Here is a 14,070-nt window from a genome sequence, read left to right as displayed (position 1 = left end):
AATCCAAAGAAGACAAAAGCAGTTTGACAGAAAATAATTATCCAAGCTTCAATGCTGCTATATTGAAAAATCAGGGACTAATTACTGCTGAATTACTCCTCAATTTTATTATAAAAAAGAACTTAATCATAGTCATGGGTATACAACGCTAAATGCTTTTTAAATAGTATGTGCAGTATGTGAATCACATCTCTATGAAGGCATTAGTTAAAAAAGGAATTAAAATTATATGTTAACTCAGGGCCGGCCAGATAGCTCGGCCGACTAAAGTGCCTGCTTAGGCTAGCCCTAGAGGACCAGGGTTTAATCCCCATCCTGTGGCAGCCCTGCCCCTGGGGCGCACAGAGATGAGGATTGAGACTGGCACACAGTGGCACAAGCCTATAATCCCAGCGCTTGGGAGGCTGCAACCAGGAGGTCCAGCATGAGTCCGATCTGTGCAGTGACATCCTGTAGACCTTGTACTACATACATTAAAAAAATTATGTTAATTAAACTTTTAAAAATGGGAATGAACTTATGATTTTTATTATTATGTGGTTCAAGTAGCAAATGAGATTTGTTTTTATCCAGTTATGTATTTAAATTACAAACAGCCTATGGCAGGTCTAGTAAAGCTGTTAGCACTATGTACCCTTCTTGCCTATCTCTGAAGCCAACCATGGTTTATCCTATTACCTTAGGCTTAATATTCAGAAACAGAGCTGAAACATATTCTCAAAAATATGACTACTCCATCTAGGCCCAGAAACGTGGTTCTTGGAGCTAAGAAAAAACCTATTTTTAGAAACAAAGTAATACACACTGTGTACTTACTACATATATAACATTTACCGTAACATAAGCTGTAATATAAATATTCCATGTTCAGTATACACGGAAACACACACTGCAGACATCTGCAGCACACAAGCAGACCCATGTCCATGGCATTAAGTGCATTCATTTACAGAAAAGTGCCCTGGGGAAGGAAAAAGACAGGCCAGGACAAACTGACTGAAGTGATGAAATAAACTTTAAACTTTTAATCAGTATATCAGAAGTTATGCTCTAAAATGAATGGCACTTATCTTTTTTTTGAGCTAGTGTCCTGCTATGTAATTCGCTGGCCTTGAACTCACTACATAGCCAGGCTGGCCTCGAACTCTTGGGGACCTCAGCCTCCCAGGGCTGGGATCACAGGTGCGCACCACCACGCCCGGCTCTGCATGGCAGCTCTCTATGCAGTGCCTCTGGAGAGTCAGGCTTTCATTCTGGGATCACAGGTGGGCACCAGAATGCCTGGCTCTGCACGCAGCTCTCTATGCAGTGCCTCTGGAAACTCAGCCTCCCAGGGCTGGGATCACAGGTGCGCACCACCACGCCCGGCTCTGCAGGGCAGCTCTCTATGGAGAGCCTCTGGAGAGTCAGGCTTCCATCCTACAGGCACTTCTTTATACTGAGGCCTGAAGGATCCATTACCAATTTCTTTAAAATTTCCTTTAGTCTGGGGAGACATTTAAAAAAAATTAGTAACTTTGAAAGAATCAGCTTATCATGGTTAAAACTTGGTATTTGTGCCTGACACTTTCTTAAAATTGGGGGCTTTCCATGTAGGCATGGTGGTATACATAGGATCACCCAAAAACGGGAGGCTGATGCAACAGGCTCAGCAACTTAGTGAAACCTTGTCTCAAAATAAATTTAAAAATCAGGTGGCACTGCAGGTCAGTGCCAAGGCCCTGGGTTCAACGCTCAGAAAAACCCATACAGGGCCCTCTGGCAGGCAGTACAGCACTTTACTTGGCAATACCCTGCAGAAACCTTGCAGTATCAGTAATACCGTACAACGGCTGACTAGTCTGGCTTCTACAGGTTTTCTGTTATTGTGAGACAGTCTCACAAAGTAGTTCAAACTGGTTCTGAACTCACTGTGCAGCACAGGCGCCTTGAACTCATGACAGTCCTGCCTCAGCGTCCTGGGTGCTAGGGTTATAGGGTGGTCACCACACCCAGTGCTACAGTTACTGAGTAAGTTACTTTACTCATCTAATGTTGGACATTAACTTGGTTTTCTTCACTATTAAAAATCAAAGCTATAATAGCCTTGCTGATAAAGGTTTTGCTAAGCCATTATTTTTGGCTACCTCAACAACCATTCCTTGCAAAGATGAAATTTCTGAAAACTTTTAAAACTCATTATAGACCAGTCTTAGGAAGAATGTTGCCAGTTCAAGCTGGATCATATGATTAATCATTCTGAGTAAGAGGACCTTTAGGAGTGGAAGGTGTTAAGTCAAATGAGAAAGGGATATCGCTTGGTTTTTGGTAGCAGCTAGCCAGTAATGAAATGGGATTAAAAGTTTAATTTTTAATGTGTTGAGAATATTAATTTTCTTTTCTTTTTCTTTTTTTTTTTTTAGTCAAAACCATACTTTAACAATCTGAACATTTGTTCTTTAGCCTTCCAGCCTTGCAAAGTGAAAGATCTGTTGACAATCTTCTGAGTATGTGTGGCTTTGTGTCTCTGTGGACAAGTGTTTGTGTCTATAGGTACCTTTGTTTTTTATAGTCCTTATGATGTATTTTATTATATAAAAGTCTCATTGCTGATACTAAAACCTGAATTAAAGTATTTCCTGAGTCTAATCATTCTCTCCAAGCCTGCCTCCCTCCACCCCTCCCGTAAGACTGCTCCTCAGCCACCATTAATGCCACGTCTTTAGGGACTTCCAGCATTTGTACCCCGAGAAGCCAGGTGGGGATGCTGATTCTGTGCCCCTTGCATTTATCCCCTCCGGCTGGGAAGCTTCTCTGGGTAGATGTGTGCAGAGGCGGTCTTGCCAGTTCCTCTTCAGACTTCTACATTCTGATTTGCAGAAACCTCTTCTGGAGGCTCAGGTGTTACACCTTTTTGTCCTAGGACCACAGGGAAATGAAGCTGATCACCATGGCCCTCAGAAGAGTCAGCTGAGCTAAGTTTACTGTTCTTTTCTTCTTCTTCCATTTTCTTCCAATCTCAGGCTCTGCAAAACCCTGAGAAGCATGCAAGTTGGAGGAAGTGCAAAATTCTTCTGGGTTCTGTTCAGGGGTGTCTTGCTTTTCTCTGGCCTCAGGAGACTGCAGTGGCTTCTCCAGTGGCTCTGGATCAGGACTTGCCTCTAAGGAGGCCCCAGGACTTGGGAGTCCCAGTCTCTAAGAGGGCCCTGGGGCTTGGAGGGGCTCTGGGAGGAAGAGGCCTACTAGAGGGCACTGAGGTCCCCTGCACAGATCCTTCGTCTGAGGCCCGGGCTCAGAGGGTTACCTCTGGGAGGGAGGGAGCCTGCTCTGAAGGGGTCAGAGCTCCCTGGTGAAAGAGCTGGGGAGAAAGGGAGAGCTTCCTCCTGGGACTTGTTAGCCTCAGTGGTGGGAGAGGGCTGGGCCACTGCAGGCTGGCAGAGGCTCTTCCTCCTGGGAGGAGCTTGCTTCAGACCCACCCTCTTCCATTCCCTCATCTTTTAAATACTCTTCTTGAATCTCAGAATGGCTTTCTCTCTGGGCTGCATCAGGTGTCAGCTCTTCCTCAGTTGCTTCATTCTCACTCGTCAGGGAAAGTGCAGAGGGACTGGAGCTGGTTGATATTTGAACTGGGGAAGAGAGGACTAAAGAACACCTGCCACTGCTTTGCATTCCCTTCATCACAAAGACTTTGTGGGAATGCTTTACTCCAGTTTACTTATTACCTCGTAGAGACTATGGTTGAGCTTGCTCATCTCTCTGTAGAAAATATGCTTCAAGTTGGAAATATTAAAAAAATAAAAAAGCAAGACTGGGAAGATAGCTCAGTAGAATAAGCGCTTGCTTGGCAAGTGCAAGGGCCCGAGTTCAATCCCTGGTTCTACCAATAAATAAATAAATAAATAAGGAAATATTTTGGAAGACGGTCACATAACAGCCAATACAACTGTTACAAAGAACAGGCAGTTCCTCAACAGCTCCCAGTTTAGATCTATAAATACAAGCTGGGCTTTGTTGAACTCTTCCTCTGCTTGGCAGTCTTGGCCTCACCTTTCTTCTTAGCATTCTGCACTGCCTCCAGGTGGTGTCGGGCACTGTCATAGTCCACAAGTTTCCAACCCTGCTTGGCAATTCACTCCATCTCACTGAACTGAGCCACACAGTTTCTCATGGTCCTCAAAGCCCGGTCAGCCAGTTTCTCGTCACAGTCTTCCCAAAGGAGATCAGTATACCCCATGATGGCCTTCAGCTCCTTGTGCCCATCCCACTCGCTGCTGTAGATTCTCCTGACACTCTCCTGGAACTTTCATGTATCGCTCTGACTGCACTAAGGAAGTTCGTCAAGTCCTGGTACAGCTCATGGCCTCCTGTCTGTTGTTGGCAGACGTCACCAGCACTTTGTTCAAATTGTTCATCTATGGTTTCTACAGTTTTCCCCAACTTTCGCAGTACCTTCTCCTGAGCCCTGCTGAACGTCTGCACCTGCTCGGCGAAGAGCCCTGCCGCACCGCCCACCATGCCCTCTGCTATCCCACCTGCTCCCTGTGGTTTCTGCAGGCCGCCAAGGAGAAAGTTAATTTTCTTCTTAATGTCATTTGATAAACTTTTTGGGGGTGTGTGTGGATAGTAGAAGTAGGCAGCTAGAACTACATGCACAAATCTACACCAGTAATCTAACATGCAGTGTTTCCTGCCTTGGATGCAGTTTTTTGGTTTTTTTTTTGAGGTTATGAGCAGAATATATTTATTGAGAAAAAGAAAGCTCCTGTCCAAGAGAAGGATAGGAGGGGTGCCCGAGTGGGTTGTTCCCCTTGGATGCAGTTCTGCAGCACCCCAGGGCTTGATGTGCGATAAATCTGCACCACGCAGTGTGGCTGGTGCACTTGCAAGGTCGGCAGCGTTGAGCGAGCACCAGACATACTCAGACCAAACATTTTTGGTTAAAGGATTTACTATGGTATTTAAAAACTTAAATACTGTTTTAGCGCCTGCTTAGGCAAAGCACAGAGGTCAAAGTTCAATCCCCAGCATGCCGAACTGGCCCCGCCCCTGGGGCATGCTGAAATGGGGGTTGAGACTAGGCGTGGTGGCATGAGCCTGTAATCTCAGCACTTGGGAGACTGATAACAGGATAATCACTATGAGTCCAATCTATGTAGTGAGACCCTGTACTAAATATGTTAAAAAAAAAAAAGAAAAAATAGTTTTTATTAAAAAGATACACATACACAGAAAAGGGCATACAAAAGATACACTACCTATAGGTGAGATTTTGTTGTTGTGCATATCTCTTTTTATCAAAACTGTTTTGTTTTGTTTTGCTTTTTGAGACAGTTTTGCCAGACAGCTTAGGCTGGCTTCACACTGGCAGGGATGGTCTCCCTCGGCTTTTGTGTCACAGGCACGCACAGCACACTCAGCTTGTTGAACTTTTCTTAAAAATTTTAGTTAAAAAGGAAGTTCACAGGAAAAATGAAGCAAGTTGAATTTCTTAAAGTTAGAGGAAGAAAAATCAGTAAACATCTTGGAATGGTAGATGACTACTCAATTTAATGTTTAGATGAGTACGTTTTACCAGTTACCTCCTCTGATGTCACTTTGCCAATTCTATAGTCAGGACAATATAAGGGATTAGCCAAGGCATTCCGGTAAGCAACAGCATGCAAATTTTCAATGACACCTATTCAAAAGAAAAGAAATAATTACTGAATTGTAGTTTAAGTAAAGACCATAATGATAGTTTTAAAACTGAGAGTAACAAGTCTGCCTACACAAATTTGGTGTTCAAGTAGTAAGAGAACTGATATTATTTTTTTTAGGACTTACATTTATTAACACTTTACTAGCAGGAACTTTTTTCTTTGATACTAGCAATCAAACTCTGGACCTTGCACTTACCAGGCATGCGCTTGTGCCCTGGGCTACCTCCCTGGCCCCTCCTTTTTTTCTTTCAGTTTTTTTTTTTTAAAGGCTACCTTTCTCTCTCTCTCTTTGTGTGTGTGGCCAGCTCAGCCCACCAGGAGGCGGGGCTGGCTGGCATGTGGTGCTGGGGGATTGAACCGCGGTCCCTGTGCTTTGCTAAGCTTGTTCTAAGTAGGTGCTTTAGACCACTGAGCCATCTCACCAGCCCCTCTTTCAGTTCAGACAGGATCTGACTATACAGTTCAGGCTGGTCTTGAACTCACTATGTGGTCCAGGCTGCACTTGAATTCCTGGCTCAAGTTCTCAATTTATGGGATTTACTTCTAGTAACTTCTAAAATGCTGCCAGTCGAATGTGCTAAGGAAAAGAGATTATATATACGCCTTGACAAAACCCACCTAGACACTTCCACCTGGCCTTATCTCGACAGTGTGAGGACTAGGCTGCAGAGTCTGAATCTAGTTCTGGTTCTGCCACCACCTTGCCATGTAACCTCATGCAAGTCATTTAATCTGAATTTTATTTATTTATTTTTTTTGAGACAGGGTCTTGCTGTGAAGTTTTACGCTCGTCCTGAGTGCATTGTGTAGCCCACACTGGCCTTCAGCTTATGGTGATCCTCCTGCCTTAGTCTCAGTCTCCTGAGGGCTGGGATTGCAGGGCTGCACTGCCAACCCAGCTTAATCTTTTTCTTTCTTTCTTTCTTTCTTTCTTTCTTTCTTTCTTTCTTTCTTTCTGTGTGTGTGGCCAGCTCAGCCCACCTGGGGGCAGGGCTGGCTGGCATGTGGTGGTGGGGGATTGAACCGAGGTCTCTGTGTTTTTCTAAGCTTGTTCTGAGTAGGTGCTTTAGACCACTGAGCCATCTCACCAGCCCAACCCAGCTTAATCTGAATTTTACTTACCTCACACTCTCTCTAGGTAACGAGAGCATTATCAGGACACAGGGAGCTATGGAAGTGTCAGTCCTGGATGCCATTACTAGCTTATGGGGGCAGGTAGCAGCACTGACCAGGGTCACGCCTCCCTGGGACCCGGCTCCGAGTGGCCCTTGGTGCCTTCACTGTAGCTGTATTTCCTGCAGGTGTTCACTGGTGGGGCAGCTTCCCTATGGCAGGCACTGTGCTTTCACAGATACAGATAAAATGTATCTATGTCCCTCAACACGTTGAGAGGACAACATTATGCAATGATGTATCGCAAGAGCAGCACAGCAGAAGTGCAGCAAGGGCCTCAGGGGAGGTGGAGTGAGCTGCAAGGGTAAAGCCTTAAGTCTTACAGGTTCCAGGCACCCGACACTTTACCAGCAGGCCTGCCTTCTCCGGAAAGCACATGCCAGGCTGGGCTCCTACAGCACGTCCTCCTACCCTTTCTGCTCTCACCAGAAGATGTGCAACTTCTAAGAGTTAGCAGTGCTTGTTTACAGAGTTCTGGAAACTCAATTAATGGGAGCTGATTAAACAACAGCAATATATAATAGTAAGTAATAACAGAGACAGTAAAAAACAAACTATTGCCGGGTTTGGTGTAAGCAAAACAATTATTGCATTAAAAAAAGAGGAAAACAGGAAAAATCATCTAGCATGCTATAATCAATTTATTTATCATGAAATATGAAAGATAACAAAAAAAGTACTTAGACATAAAAGAACAGCGCTGGGGGGCACAAGCACTTCAATTTCTGGTATCAAAATAAATACACAAATAAATGAACAAGTAAGCTGAAGTAATTGACCAAATTTCTGGAAAAGGTATTTTCAATCTCAGGTAGGAAAACACTTTAACGACAATTTTCTCTGTATAATAACCTCAAAAAGCAGGAACCCTAGAAACCGGCTAATCTGAAAATGCACTCACGAGTTTGTGGGTTCTGAAAAGCCACGGCTTTGTCAACTCTTAGCTGTGGCTGAAGATCAGCTACTTCCCAACGACGGAATTCTGGTGCTGTGGTCACGTTTAGCAGGAACTCCATTAAGATCTCACTGTGGAAAATATCACAGCAAGGGTTATGGGTCGACAGCCAAGGCTCTCCGCCCTGTAATGCTTTCTACCCTATGCCAAGCAAAGCTCCGTGCAGAGGCTGTGAGCAGTGACACAAACGCAACTGACAGGTCATGCCAACATAGTAAACGTGAACCGAGCAGCTCAGTGTCCCTGCAGAAGACAACCCCGACACACGTGGGTACGCACACGTCGTCCCGCAGGCCCTCCACGGTGTATGCCATGCTCTCCCTCGTTGCAGTCACACTGAAATGGAAATAAATTACACTAATTATGTGAATCGAAGAGTAAGGTTTTCCTTGTATCGTACTAGATCAGCCAACTCCTTTGGAAAGTTTCTGAAGTACTATTGAAAAGTGCCTATAATAATGTATGATCAGGCCAAACAGCTCCGTGGACTAAAGCACCTGCTTAGGCAGACACAGGGACTGGGGCTCGATCCCCAGTGTGCTCCCAGGGCGTGCTGAGGCAGAAATTGAGACTGGGCGTAGTGCCACGTGCTTGTAATCCCAGCACTTGAGGGGCTGAAGACAAGAGGATCACTACGAGTCTGATCTGTAGAGTGAGACCCTGTACTAAACACATAAATTGTGATCATCAACCAAAACTTAAAAATATTAGGATATTTAATAATGAAAATCAACCTTAAAAAGGAATGAAATACTGGCTTAGGCTATAATATGGAGGAAGCTGAGGATCTTATACCATGTGAAACAAGTTACGAAAGAACTAATATTATATGATCACACCATTACTCTTGTATGAAGAATCTAAACAGCCAAAATCAAGACGTAAAGTAGAGCAGTGGTTGTAGGGCTCAGGGAATGGCAGAGAACAGGACACTGCTGCTTAACAGGCAGAATTTTACCTGGGTAAGAATCAGATGGTGCCAACGACTGCTAAGTGTTGCCTAATACTCTAGAACTTTAAAATGTTAAGCTTCATGTATATTTTACTACTACTTTTAAAATGGCAACATTGGGTGTGGTGGTACATACCTGTAATCCCAGCTACTTAGGAGGCTGAGAGGGGAGGACTCAAAGTTTGTGGCTGGTAGTGCCCAGGAGACAAAGCAACTGAAGATGCCTTTGTACCTTTCTTAGCCCAATATCCTCATTTGTTTACACTTTAGAAGCCACAATCATGAACACTGTCTTTTCATTTCACCATGTGGATATACAGATCTGGTTCATTCCTTAACTGCTACATGGTTTCTACTCTATATGAAGACTGATCATGGCTGAATAAAGGTGCCCCACTGGAGTGTCTCAAAGAATATCATCTAAAAACACAGGTAACTGCAAGGCAGGGACATACATCCTGATGTCAAAAATCAATCTGAAATAGACCTGCGGCTTGAATGAAACAGGCACAGGACTGAAAATACAGCTCACAGGGCTGCCTGTGGGTTTACCACTGGTGGGACTGCAGCAGGAACTGCCATTTCCAGGAAGTTCCCTAAAACAGAGTGCAAATGTGTGGCAAACTCAAACCACACAGGATCAATCTGCAACATGAGGCCCCGCATCTCTTTTGAGTTCCTGCACACAGAGGGCACTGCAGCCGGCAGTGTCACTGGCACACACTGGCAAAGCGGCTGCTCCCTCCTCAGCAGGCTGCCTTTTGTTTTGTTCTGGTTTTTGCCTCGCTATTGTACAACATAGTTGCTAACTGGAAGCTCTAGCAACAACAAGGTTAGGTCCAGCCCTGGTACAGGACTGGTAGCAAAACAACAGGACCCATTGCCCTACAATCAGCACAGGGGACTTGGACCACGGGACATGACCGGGACCTGCAGCACAGGGGACAAGCAATGGGAAATTAGCACTCTTCTACTCTGTGACCAGTGGCGCAAGCACCCTGGGGCTGGGAGGTCAGCAGCCCTCCAACTTGGGACCACCACGGAGGGACAGGAAGGCAGCGCGTGAGAGGAGCCAGGAGGTGTGGATGGAGCGGGTAGTGCGAAGTCCAGGAGGCCCGGCTGCATGAAGGACTAGGAGCAGCCTTGGGCAGGAAGGTTCCTGTCTGAGGGCGGCACAGCCACTAGGAGTACAACGCAGACCAACAGCGTAGTAAAGAGATGCAGTGGGCCACACAGAAACCTACAGGCCAAAGACTGGCTGTGGCTGTAGCTCCTCCATCTCGCACTAACCCCTCTGCAGGCTTGGTGGCCTCTGAACTGGACACCGCCACTGAACGGTGGGCACCAGAGCAACTTTTTCTTCTTTTTTCCCTGCTTGTGTGTATCATTTTCCTTTTTTGTTTACTGGTTTTACTGTTGTTTCGCTTTTTGGGGTTTATGCACACATACATATTATACACACATATATATCTTTTAATTTTTAAAGAGGACAGAAAAAAATTACAAGTGATACAGATTTTCACTTAACAAATGTGAATTTCACAGTATTTGCTGTAATACAGTGTTGTTTTCCAACCAGTTACTCGTATTACCAGATATATGCATGTAAAATTGTAAGTAGAGAGGAAAAAAAAGAAACATGTAAGAAATTAAGAAGAAAAAAGGTAGAAACAATTGAGAAAAGGAGACAAAAGAAATTAAAGCATTAACTGCTTCTTTCCATAGACCAGCAGAAGCACACAGTACAGCTGTCTAAAGCATCCTGCTTACATAGACAAATGTGTTTTCCCTGCTCCCTCTCCTGTCCTCCTCAATATGCATGTATCTTTGTTCTAGTCATCTTTTTTTCTTTCAACTATCTCTCTTGATCTTACGACATTTTCATGTAAAGGTACACTGCCTCTAGTCTTTCCTGTTTGTTTCAGTAATCATTTGCTTTCTCCTTTTTTTCTCTCCCACCCTCTTTTCCAGTTTTCCAAAGCTTGAGTGATCATCTTTTGTCCTCCAGCTTTGTCTGACCTTTATTTCTTTGCATTTATCTCTCTTTTGTCCTTCTAAATTTCTCCATCACAGGGTAAAATCACTCTGCTGGGGGAAATTTCACTGCATACAAATTCCTGAACTGTGTCTGGTTTTGTTAAAGAACTACTTTTAACCCTATGGTTAGAAGCACTCAATTAAGAGGTGCCCCCGATGAGTTTCCAGACTGTTTCTGACGTTTGCTAACGGTACTACTTCAGCCAGGACGTACCAAGTGAGACCAACTGCTCTCCCTTGTGTAACAGTATTGTGACTGTCTGAGGTCACAACAATCACCAGTCAGAATTGTGTGCTGAGATAGCTAGTAATATCTCGTTAATAAGCTGGAACAGCAGACACTTGGGGCAGACGAGAAGACCAAGAGCCACCCACACCTGAAAGCATCTCTAAACAATAGACACTATCATGGTTCCTGTCTGAGGGCCCCCCAAAGCCTTGTGCAGTCTGTGGTGGGCTTCTAGGGTTTCTGACTGACTCATGGTTCAATGCTGGGATACAAGGGGAGGCCTGCACACAATACAAGGGAGGCAGAGAGGTTTGCTCTCGGCTGCCCCTCCCTTTTGCTCTTGTTGCTTTTGCTGTTTTCTGCCTCCATGAACTGCTGCCCTCTGCCATGTACCACCCTTCCTCAGAGCCAGCTGAATATGGACTGAAATAGCCACAAACCATGAGATAAACAAACCTCCCCATTCTTGAATTTTGGGAGTCAAGTGTTTTGTCTCAGGAATGACAGAAAATTCACCAAGACAGACATTTTCTGAGGAAGCCTTGACACTACTGATAAAGCCATCTACCATAAGAAATCAGCAAGCATCAACACAGAAAATAAAATAGAAAATAGAAAATGACAAGATACAAACATAAATGAAACTCTAGAACTCCAGCCTACCCAGGACAAGTCCAGAGCACAATGGGATACAAGAAATCAGAAACCACATTCTGGAAATTTCTTTTTTTTTTAAAGAATTTTTTTTTTTACATTTATTTATTGTGTGTGTGTGTGTGTGTGTGACATTTATTTATTGTGTGTGTGTGTGTGTGTGTGGCCAACTCAGCCCACCAGGGGGCGCGGCTGGCTGGCATGTGGTGCTGGGGGATCGAACCGCGGTCCCTGTGCTTTGCTAAGCTTAGTTTGTTCCAAGTAGGTGCTTTAGACCACTGAGCCATCTCTCCAGCCCCGGAAATTTCTAAAATAATAGCAGCAGAAGTGAAAAAATAAAAGGAGATGCTTATAGAAAAAATAATCTCGGGCCAGTCAAATATACCTCAGTGGATTCACAGGGGCCGGGGTTCGATTCCCAGGCCTGCCGTGCTGTTCCTACCCCTGGGGTGCGCTGAGATGGCGATTGAGACTGGGCATGGTGGCGTGCACCTGTAATTCCAGCTCTTGGGAGGCTGTAAACAAGCGGATCACTACGAGTCTGATCTAGCAGTGAGACCCTGAACACCCTGTAGACCCTTTCCTAAAATACATGGGGCGGAAAAAAAAAGAAATAATAATCTCTAGTTAAAAAAAAGGTGATCAAAATGAGAGACATACCCAATGAATCTAGAGTAGATACTGAAGGGGGGAAAAGAGCTTAGGAAAATTATGGAAGCCATAAATACCCAACATGACAGAAATGGAAGCTATGAAATAGAGCTAAACAAATACACAGGAGATTAAAAATTCCATTGCGGGTACATGCAACAGGTTAAATGAAGGTGAAGACAGAATATGAGATCTAGAAGCAGGACTGTGGCTAGTGACCACAAAAAGAAAGTATCTTAGATATAATAAGGGACTATGAAAAATCAACCGAACAGCTGCAAGATGAAGCATAAAATAATATGACTGATCAAAGTCATGAGAAAGACAGAGATGGCACCAATGCCACAAAACACTCTTCACAGAAGTAATGGCAGAAAACTTCCCTGACATGGATACTGACATTACAAGTGAGTGAGGCATGCAGAGCTCCAAATAACCACGACCAAAATAAATCTACACCAAGGTGTATCATAATCAAGATTTCAGAAATTCTGCACAAGAATAGAATATTAAAAGTGGCCAGAGAAAAGAAGGGGAAACTCACTAGAATCACAGCAGACATCTTAACACTAACCTTCAGATAAGAAGAGCTTGGAGAAAAGTATTTTAAGCCTTGAAAGAAAACAACCTCCAAACCAGACTGATGTACCGTGTAAAACTATCTTTCAAAATCAATGTAGAAATATGTTACTTTGGTAACAAAGAACTCAAGAAATTCATGAGCTCCAAACCAGTTCTCCAGAGTGCTCTGAAGGATATTTTAGAAAGAAATAATGAAGCCCACAATTCCAAGAACACCAACAAAAAGAAGCCACCAGGCAGGGCAAGCAATTAAATAGAAGGGAAAAGTTGGGTATCGACAAGAGGAAAATAGCTTGAGAAGGATAAGCCAATATGTATCAGCTATAACCATTAATGTTAATGGTCTCAAATCACCAATTAAAAAACCAGACTGGCAAAATGGATCGAAAATCAAGATCTTACAATATCTAGCATATAAGAAACACATTTAACTCAAAAAGAAATTCAAAGGATGGAAAGTCAAAGGATGGAAAACAATGTTCCATGCAACAGGAACCCAGTAAAAAGCAGAGGTAGCTCTTCTATTTGTAGATAATGTGAACTTCAAGCCAAGACTGATCAAGAGAGATAAAGTCACTGCATACTTAGAAAGGGAAAACTCCAAGAAGAGATAATACTTACATATGCACCAAATACTGGTGTACTCAACTACACAAATCAAATAATAGACATGAAAAATCAAATAAGCACTAACACAATCGTAGTGAGGGAAGGACCATAATACCCTAGTTCGACAAGCAGATCAACTAAACAAAAATCAACAAAGAAACACGAGAACTGAATCAAATCTGTGAACAAATGGACTTAGTCAATGTCTATAGTGTTCCACTCCACAACATTAGAATACACATTTTTCTCAGCCGTACATGTGACTTTCCTACAGTAGATCACAGAGTAGCCTGAAGAACACACATAAGGAAATGCAAGGGAAATTATCCCATGGATAGTATCTGGCATAGTGCAATGAAAATGGTAATCAATAGCATTTGAAACCAAAAAACTTCATGAACACATCAAAATCAAACAACATCCTCCTGAATAGGTGACAGATGAAATTAAACAGTAAGAAATTAGAAAGAAAAAATTAAACAGTATCTGTAATCAAATGAAGATGTCAGTATGACATACTAGAACTTACGGAACACAATGAAAGCAGTCC

At 43.6% G+C, this 14,070-nt stretch overlaps 1 protein-coding gene across 1 annotated transcript in view; it reads right to left on the bottom strand.

The window, feature by feature from the left end:
- The window catches only part of LOC101576799 (cytochrome b-c1 complex subunit 2, mitochondrial), a 46,157-nt gene that overhangs the window by 15,001 nt on the left and 17,086 nt on the right, over window positions 1-14,070 (bottom strand). Inside the window, exons 5-8 of the mRNA XM_023703284.1 lie at window positions 8,086-8,142; window positions 7,753-7,877; window positions 5,559-5,656; window positions 745-765 (exon numbers count right to left, since the gene is read on the bottom strand). Of these exons, the coding sequence (XP_023559052.1) occupies window positions 745-765; window positions 5,559-5,656; window positions 7,753-7,877; window positions 8,086-8,142 (301 nt within the window). The remainder of the gene's footprint in view (window positions 1-744; window positions 766-5,558; window positions 5,657-7,752; window positions 7,878-8,085; window positions 8,143-14,070) is intronic.

The sequence above is a fragment of the Octodon degus genome, unplaced genomic scaffold (genome assembly GCF_000260255.1).
Source record: "Octodon degus isolate 3935 unplaced genomic scaffold, OctDeg1.0 scaffold00001, whole genome shotgun sequence".
Taxonomy (NCBI): Eukaryota; Metazoa; Chordata; class Mammalia; order Rodentia; family Octodontidae; genus Octodon; species Octodon degus.
Note: the sequence above shows the minus strand (reverse complement) of the source record. Positions and strands in the feature narration are given on the sequence as shown.